Source organism: Cololabis saira, chromosome 10 (assembly GCF_033807715.1).
Source record: "Cololabis saira isolate AMF1-May2022 chromosome 10, fColSai1.1, whole genome shotgun sequence".
NCBI classification, from domain to species: Eukaryota; Metazoa; Chordata; class Actinopteri; order Beloniformes; family Belonidae; genus Cololabis; species Cololabis saira.
In genome coordinates, this window is record NC_084596.1 from 10,922,490 (window position 1) to 10,932,520 (window position 10,031).

General features: G+C 38.3%; 1 protein-coding gene across 1 annotated transcript; it reads right to left on the reverse strand.

Annotated features, from left to right (window-relative positions):
• Nucleotides 1-4,075: 4,075 nt before the first annotated feature.
• Nucleotides 4,076-8,805, reverse strand: epdr1 (ependymin related 1). The gene is made up of 3 exons (XM_061730982.1): nt 8,471-8,805; nt 5,825-6,033; nt 4,076-4,555 (listed from the first exon to the last, which is right to left on the reverse strand). Exons 1-3 carry the CDS (start codon nt 8,734-8,736, stop codon nt 4,362-4,364), a joined length of 669 nt encoding a protein of 222 aa, XP_061586966.1. The 5' UTR covers nt 8,737-8,805; the 3' UTR covers nt 4,076-4,361.
• Nucleotides 8,806-10,031: the final 1,226 nt, after the last annotated feature.

The window sequence follows — 10,031 nt, forward strand, 5'->3', positions numbered from 1 at the left end:
CAGTCTTTGATGTCCCTAAGACATGCCTGAAGTTTAACTAACGGTTCTGTTTCATCCGGCTTCATAGACAAATAGAGCTGCGTATCATCAGCATAGCAAGGAAAGTGTATGCCGTGATTCTGGATTATACTTCCCAATGGCTGCATGTATAAACTGAACAAGATTGGCCCTGGCACTGAACCCTGCGGAACACTATAACAGACCCTTGACTGTTCTGAAGAAACTTCATGTACATGAACAAACTGGAACCTGTCAGATAGATATGATTTAAACCAACGTAGAGCTGTCCCTTTAATCCCAACAACATGCTCTAACCTATGCAGTAAAATGCTGATCTACAGTGTCAAAAGCAGCTCTGAAGTCCAATCCAGTCATCTCCACAAACATCCATCCATCCATCCATCCATCCATCCATCCACCCACCCACCCATCCACCCATCCATCCATCCATCCATCCATCCATCCATCCATCCATCCATCCATCCATCCATCCATCCATCCATCCATCCATCCATCCATCCATCCATCCATCCACCCATCCATCCATCCATCCATCCATCCATCCATCCATCCATCCATCCATCCATCCATCCAGTTTACATACAGTTTTTGGTTCCACATCAGGTGTAAATACATATAAAGCAGTAAATGTATGTGTCATTAGACGTGAAGACTTTTGACTGGCAGTCAGTTATTTAGCCAACGTCTGGCTGTCATCCCCTCCTCATCGCTCATTGTCATTCGCTTTAGGTGTTATTGTTATATACTTTTTAGTTTTATTGCAAACACATTTTTCCATTTCCCTCCAAAATGTAGACAATGGGCAAAAACAAAACAGATGCAAGATCGTCTCCGGCTCAGTTCCACAGAATGTGCAGACTTACTTCAGCAAACCTAGAGATTGATTGGTTACATGGGTAAATATTATGTAACATATTAAAATAATTTTCTCTGATCTTATTTAAAATACAGAACTGAAGCGTACACAACCATGTCTTGTGTCGGTTAATATCCATCAACTGTGAATGCGCAAAAAACGTTCCTCTGGGTGAAATCTTGTAATGTAGTGTCTCTGGAATACTTTCCTTAGATGTTTGTTTGTACATTTTCGATCCATTAGGTCAACTCCGGTGTAACACATGTCACTAAAAGACTTTAAAAACCACCGCATGATGGATGAAAATTTGCCAATTCCTTCAGTTTCATTTGTTTATTGAGAAGTATAATATAAAATGCTCTTCCAGAGAATTCCATTGTATTCTAATAACAATCCCACTTCCTTTAATACGCCTGATACAAAATACATTAATATACTCAAATGTTTCAGTCAAAATTACAGAACTAAAACATGATGAAATACACATTAGTGAACAGAAATGTAATAACAAGGTTATTGGAAAGGTTCTAAAATGCAAATTATTTTTTTATTTTAACTCACCAGCCAAATTAAAAATTGGAACTGACAAAATTATAACTAATAAAATCTGTAAATTCATCAAATGGCCAATAACCCCAAGAATAAAAGAGATGCAATTTAAGATTTTGAACAATGTATACCCAGCTGCTGAATTTCTGCGCAAAAGATTTAACTTTGTAGTAGAACCCTGTGGGTTTTGTCTAGAAAAGCCAGAAACTGTAGAGCATTTGTTCTACTCTTTAATCTCATTACAATTCTGGCTGGACACCTACAGCTGGTTAAACATTGGGATTGACAACCCATCTTTTGACTCCTAACAAATCTTAATTTATATGGATAATCTTCCAAGAAATATATCAAACATGGTCAACATTGTTATTTTACTAGGTAAATATCACATACGTAAATGCAAATGGGAAAAACAGCAAACCCTCCATTGTACATCTGAAAAATGAATGTAAACTGTACTTTGCGTCTGATGTGTGAAAAAAAACGATATTGCCAAAAGCTTAAATGAAACGATGTCTTTTTTTCCTAATTTTTATTAATACACTTCCCATAGCTTAAGTCAGTAAATTTATCTTTTTTTTATTTTCTCAACCCCCCCAAATGTTGAATATCTATAGAAAATTGATTGTTTAGTTTCATGTGCTATTTATTGTATAACCTACAGAATGTTGTTTAGTAAAGTTTGGGGGGAAAAAAAGAAAAACACCGCATGACAAATGTCACGTGATCACAAAATCCCTTCCCGGATTGGCCAGCACTGCTTGGTCAGCTGACCAAGGGGGCGTGGCCTTCTTGCTGTCTGTGTGGCTCCTGCTGTGGCTGCGAGGATCAAGACTGGTGTTATAACCACAACTGACCACCAACTGCTCTTCAAAATACATCTTTCGAAACCTTTAACCACACGTTTGACTCAGCGATAGGCCTTGTATATGTTTTGTTTATTGCAGTATTTGATTAGTTTACCTGTCTAAAATCTTTGGTTTGTGGCGCTACTAACGCTCCCGCAGAACTTAATTAGGAAAAGGATTGTTTTTGCATTTGAAGTTTACTTTAACCCTTATAAATAAATTGCACCTGGATTATGTGCACCTTGATGAATTTGCATAAATATGATCTTGCTTTCGGCTATCATGCCGAAATGATTTTGATTTTATTTAGGTATTTTTTGTACTCAAATTTGGATACAAATTCTAATAGGAAGTAGCGTTTTTCAATATAACTGCGCAGTTAAATGAACGACTTTTTCTATGGCATTCTCCATTGAAAGCCCATATGACTACAGTTTAGTTAAAGTATTATATTGTAGGCTGTCTCTGGAAAGATCCTGACCTGGAGACAACTTGTGTTGTAATAGACGCTATATAAATAAAATGTAATTGAATACAATTGAATTCAATACAATCAGGCTCCATAAAGAACTATTCTGCGTCCTGGTTCTGGTCCGGTAACGCTACACACGTTACAACAGTGTAAGGCCGCGTTCAGACTGCCAGCCAATATCCGATTTTTAGCCCATCCAGATTGAAACTGGATGACTCTTTTGAAGTCTGAACAGTCCCAAACCGGATGAGATCCGATTTTTGCAAACCAGATGGAAACCACCTCCGGGAGGTAGTTTCATATCGCATTCATATCGCATTTGGGCAGATGCGTCTCAGTCTGAACAGCTCCAAACACTCAGATCGGATACGACTGTCCCAGACCCATGCATGCTCCAAACCACCCGCCCATTTCCAGTTGTGGAGCTACTCATCCTTTCGCAGAGAACATGTACAATCTCTGATGTCACGTCAAAAACTATTATTTGTAGTTTAAGTGTTGCAAATTCACATTACAACATGTTTTAATAGCAGAAAAAAAGACCGCATTTCCACGTACGGTCGCCGCGTACCCTACGCCGTAGACTCTGCGTTGGTGTAACGCGGAACCATAAATCAGCCTTCAGTCGCGCTGTGAGTCTGAACCTGCAGCCCGTCAGCTCATCAGGAGGAGAGGTTAAAGAGCTGCCAGTTGTTCATTGCTGGTTCGTTTTGTTAACTCTGAGCTTTGTTGGTTTGTTTGTTAGTTTGCTGGTGGTTTTGTTCTGAACACCTTTCTCTGTTTCTCATTTTGCTGGGACGCCGGGTCCCTCCACCGAGACAAAACTTTGCTCTGCTCCGACGTCGTTGCTACGGCAACCCGTCAGATCAGTCAATGATGTGGCCCAGTCTGAACAGAGCCAGATGCGATTTGGACACTTGCTAAAAACAGTGTGGACAGTCAGCCCTGAAAATCGGATATGAGAAGGAATCAGATATGAATCAGATTTGCCTGCAGTCTGAACGTGGCCTAAGATTAAGATTAATTCTCTGTATCTGGTCAAACTATAAAAGAGCAACAATCAACTCTAAAATATCTCAAATTCGTCTTTGTTTTATTCTTTATTCATCCAGAGATGTTACGATGACGTCATCTCATGCTCCACAGGAAATGCTCGGTCTGTTAGTTTCTTGTAAAACTTTATCAAAGAGTTCTTTAAACCCAGCCGGTTGTGGTTCGGTGATGGCCCACAGGTCCACATGGGCCTTTAAAAACCTTCTGATGACTGTAATTCAAAATTTCAGGACAGAATTAAAGGGAAAGTCGGGATTTAAAAAAAAAAGTCATTCATTAATCTCACAATCCTTCAGCTTTATTTCATCATCCATGAACATCTAAAGTAGTTCACTGCAGTAGTTGTGTGTCAGAACCAATCTTTTATTTTGATAAGTCTTTTTAAATAAATGTTGCTATTAAATTTGACATCAGTGACTGAAAGCAAGAGCGTATTATTTTAACCTCGGCATGTACAGTAGGTGATTGGACTTCTTCCACTGCTGCTACGTGTTTTAGGGAGTGAGCGGAGGAGGGAGTGATTCGGGCTCTGGAAGGTGCTACGGGTTGAAGGTTCAAGGCTTCAGCAGACGGACTCGGCCATCCGCTCGGGGCGGGCTGACTGACAGGTGATGGGCGGGGTGAAGACGTCGGGGTCGCTGATGCCGAGCTGCAGACTGAAGAAACGGGTGGAGGTGGTGACGCTGGTGTTCCGGATGTACGTCTCCTGCACCGGGTAGCAGTCCTTCAGGGTGTAAACGCCCACCCACGTCTCGTCTGGAGAACAGGACAGTTGGCATGAAAAACCTGGTGTTTTTGCCTTTCAGGTTTAAAGTACGGAAGAGTCTTAGGGCCAGGCAGGAGAAAAATTTAAATTATATTTTAGAGGAGGAAGATTTTTTTTCCTTATGCACTTTGAGAAAAAAGTCGAAATGTTGAGAAAAAAGTCGAAATGTCAGGATTAATGTTGAAGTACAATTTGAGAAAAAAGTCGAAATGTTGAGAAAAAAGTCGAAATGTCGAGATTAATGTTGAAGTACAATTTGAGAAAAAAGTCGAAATGTCGAGAAAAAAGTTGAAATGTCGAGAAAAAAGTCGAAATGTCGAGATAAATGTTAAAGTACAATTTGAGAAAGAAGTCGAAATGTAGAGAAAAAAGTCGAAATGTCGAGATTAATGTTGAAGTACAATTTGAGAAAAAAGTCGAAATGTAGAGAAAAAAGTCGAAATGTCGAGATTAATGTTGAAGTACAATTTGAGAAAAAAGTCGAAATGTCGAGAAAAAAGTTGAAATGTCGAGAAAAAAGTCGAAATGTCGAGATAAATGTTGAAGTACAATTTGAGAAAAAAGTCGAAATGTAGAGAAAAAAGTCGAAATGTCGAGATTAATGTTGAAGTACAATTTGAGAAAAAAGTCGAAATGTCGAGAAAAAAGTTGAAATGTCGAGAAAAAAGTCGAAATGTCGAGATAAATGTTGAAGTACAATTTGAGAAAGAAGTCGAAATGTAGAGAAAAAAGTCGAAATGTCGAGATTAATCTTGAAGTACAATTTCGAGAAAAAAGGCGAAATTTCGAGAATAAAGTCAACCTTCTGAGACTATAACAAACAGCGCATGTGACTGTCTTTACAAAATGCCTCGTAGGCCTATAGATGAACTGGTGAAACTGTACTTCAGAATCGGCTTCAGTAACAAAGAAATTCTTTCTCTTTTAGCTCATAACTGGATTTGATGGGCCAGAGGAGACATTTCGACTTTATTCACACAATTGTATTTCAACTTTATTCTCGAAATTTTGACTTAATTCACAAAATTTCGACTTTATTCTCGAAATTGTATTTCAACATTGATCTCGACACTTCGACTTTTTCTCGAAGTGCACAATAAAAAAAAAATCTCTCACTCTCTCTCACTCATCTTCTCCCGCTTTATCCGTTACCGGGTCGCGGGGGCAGCAGCCTCAGCAGCAAAAAAAAAATCTTCCCCTCTGAAATATTTTTTCTCCTGCCTGGCCCTAATGCTCTTCCGTATTGAAGCCACACTCACGCTGGCGTGCCGGCTTCCTGTCCGACCACTCCTGGACCTCCACGTTGTCTCCCGGGCCCCCGATCAAGTACTGGTCCTCGAACGTGGAGTTGACTGGGATGTCAAACGGATCCCAGGCCTCCGTCAGAGAGATCTTGGAGCAGTCCTTGGTCTTCTGGTCGATCTGGAACATCACCATGCTCTGGTACAAGTAGATGTACTCATAAAACCTGCAACGGGAGGAGAGGAAGCAGGCTGTGAATGTGGAGCAGCACTCAGCTCTAACCGGGACATGTTTAACCACAAACTGCTCACTCAAGCATGTTTTTTATCTCCTAAAGTCTCAGCTTCATTGGATTTCGGGAGTTTCTGAGTGTTTCCTTCAACGGGTTTCTGCAACAACTAAAGCCACGCCGCACGAACAACAAACAGAAGTCGATTAACTGGCTCAGTCCTGGTTTCACAACGCCAGACTTCACGTGTTGGTCGGCGCTGCGGTAAACAAGATAACCCCAGCAAGGCAAATAATCCATCCCGAGGAAGATACTGAAGCTCCTCTCAGGGTAGATACCCTTTCTGAAAACAAATAAAACGAGTTTGCAAAACCTAAAAAAAGTGTTATCTATCTATTTCTGATAAAGCTGTTTGGTTCCGTCTTTTTGAATAAACCTGACCATTATTTGAAGAAGGCGACGACATGCTGATGTTAAACCTCAAGTTTGCTGGGGAACCTGTTTTCTTTCCTCCACATGTTTGTATATAAAGAAACTGAATTGAAAGGAAAGATTAAATTCAACCAACTTGTTCCCATGGCAACTGGGTCCTAACTGGGCTGATATTAACTGGACTTGTTTACTTTCACTGTAGTTCCCCCTGAGAGGACTTTTGTTCTGAACTGGTTGCAGAGGATCTGAACCACAGTTCACCAATAAAGTAAATATTAATTAGTTTATGCTAGGAATGGGCGATATTTTACCGTTCACGATATACCGTAAAAAAAAATTCCCCACGGTAAGAATTTGTCATCTCGCGGTAAAAACGATAAATTCCCATTGATGACGTTTTTGTTTAAAGCCTGATTTATGGTTCTGCGTTAAATCGACGCACAACGTAAAGAAAGAAAGAAAGAAAGAAAGAAAGAAAGAAAGAAAGAAAGAAAGAAAGAAAGAAAGAAAGAAAGAAAGAAAGAAAGAAAGAAACAAAGAAACAAAGAAACAAAGAAAGAAAGAAACAAAGAAAGAAAGAAAGAAAGAAGATAAATTCCGGTTGATGACGTGTTTGTGTAACAAACATGGCAGATCTGAATAATTACAGTTTTGCAGTACAGGTGGACTCATTTAATTGGTTTTTATCAATTCAATTTAATTGGTGTAGTTTAGTAGCATTTAGTATTGTTTTAGAGCAATGTTTTGGGGGCTCCAAAGACTGAATGTGGTGATAGATTTATAGTTAAAAAGGTGGAGTTGAATTGGTATTTTTTCTATCGTCATTTTTATCGTTATCGGGATAAATGCCAGAAATTATCGTGATACATTTTTCAGTCCATATCGCCCATCCCTAGTTTACGCTATGTAAACTAAAATATTTGACTGTGTCTGAAGTGACCATAAGACATGATGAGGTGCACCTCTGGCAGGACGTGGTGGGGGTACGACACCACGCCCGTCCCCATCTATCAACGCTCTATCATCAACACATTAGTTCAACATGCCCCCACGTGGTCAGAGGTGGAATTGCTACATAGGGTGGCTTTAAAGCTTACACCAGCATTTACTAAATAATTATTACTGAGAAATAAAGGTATAGACCTAGCATAGGGAAAAATTCAAATGTAAAACTGCAGCTTATTTGAAATAAAACAACTCATCAAGGAACCTTTAATAAATGGTTTATTATTTCCAGTCATCTTGTGTCAGCTCCCAGACCCCTGAGGTTCATCTGGATCTGGTTTGTTGTGGTTCCAGAACCAGAACCAAGCAAGGTGAGGCAGCGTTCAGTTATTCTGCTCCTCACCGGTGGAACAAACTTCCTGTAGACCTGAGGTCTGCTCCAACTGTCAGCTCCTTTAAATCAGGCCTAAAAACATTACTGTTTACTGAAGCGTACTCTTAAATTAAATACTTACCTGCTGTATTCTACTGCCCTTATTTTTCAGCAACTTGAATTTTTATTATTTTACCTCTTTCCTTATCATTTTATTTCATTTATTTGTTATTTAAGCATACTCTTAAATTAAATACTTTCTGAAAACCGCAAATGAGATGTGTACCTGTGGTACGCTACTGCCCTTAGTTTTCAGCAACTTGTGCTTTTTATTATTTTACCTTCTTTTCTCATAATTTTATTTCATTTTATTTGTTATTTACTGTTTAATTGTGTCTTAACGCTTTTAATGTTGATGTAAAGCACTTTGAATGACCTTGTATTGAATTGTGCTATATAAATAAACTTGCCTTGTGTTATTTTATGAGGATATTATAATAAATTGGCATCCCTTTTCCCTCATTTTGTTCTGATATTTTGCTTTCAGTAATGAGATTTTGCATTTCTATATATTTGTAAGACTTTACAATACTGATTTATTAGGAATGGCATGCAATAGAGAGATTGAGAGATGTAAAATCAAAGTAAAGCCAGATATTTGTCTGATATCCCCCCCCCCCTTACCTCTGACACGGGGTGTGTTTCTTGTGCTGCTGCAGGACTCGGATCCTCTGGTTCGGCCCGTCGTAGGAGACGGCGGCCCGCCTGTTCCTGCCGGAGCTGTGGTCGTAAACAACCCACCTGCCCTCCCACTGGGCCGGGGCGAGGCAGGGCCCGGAGTGCGGGGCGTGCGGGGCCCCGGGTTGCGGGGCTCCGGGGTGCGGGGTCCCGGGGTGCGGGGCCGCGGCGGCCGCAGACAGCGACAACAGCAGCAGCAGCAGTCCGCTCATGTTGATCAGTCCCGTCAGCTGGACCAGCTGGTGTTTATAACGGGCCGCACCTGCTGATGGGAAGCTGCAGACACGCACATGATGCTCCGGCCGAGACCTTCAGAATAAAAGCTTTGATTACGACGCGCTAAAACCACACAGGCCAAAACGTTTTCCTTCAACAATTTATTGCTGTTAGTAATTAAAAAAAAATCACTTCAATCAAAAAAATGATTTCAATCAAAGAAAAAAAGTGTTCAAATGCAATTTTTTTGGGTATCAAATTTTTTTTTTGCATTCAAACACTTTTTTTCTTTTATTGAAAAAGTTTTTTTTAATTGAAGTGATTTTCTTTTATTGAAAATATTATTTTCTTTTTGAAGCAACTTCTTTTTTGATTAAATGATAAAGACACAAATGTCTTACCCATAATATGGCCCAAATACAAAAAACACTACTTAAAAGTTGCTTCAAACAAAAAAAACTTCACTTCTATCAAAGAAAACATTTCAAATCAAAGAAAAACAGTGTTTTTTTTTTTTGATTGAAGTAAAATATTTTTTATTGAAAATATATTTTTTGATTGAAGCAATCTTTTTTTTGATTGAATAATTAAGACACAAATCTACCTCCATATGTTAGGATTTAAAAAAAAAAGTTTATTTTTTGTTTTGATTGATTGATTTGATTTATTTTGTACATGTAAAAAGACAACAATTAAAAGAGAAGATAAGAAAACAAAACAAAACCAAAAAAAAAATACAAAGAATTTCACCCTTAAACACTTAATATCTTAATTTACATGTGCAAAAAGGAGTAGGAAGAAAGGTAAACGTATTTAATCCTACCCCCATTTACTAATAATGTATTAACAAGTATTTATTATAACTAACTATACTATAATTATAATCACACACTGTACATACATACATACATACATACATACATACATACATACATACATACATACATACATACATACATACATACATACATACATACATACATACATACATACATACATACAAATACATACATACATACATACATACATACATACATACATACATACATACATACATACATACATACATACATACATACATACATACATACATACATACATACATACATACAAATACATACATACATACATACATACATACATACATACATACATACATACATACATACATACAAATACATACATACATACATACATACATACATACATACATACATACATACATACATACATACATACATACATACATACATACATACATACATACATACATACATACATACATACAAAT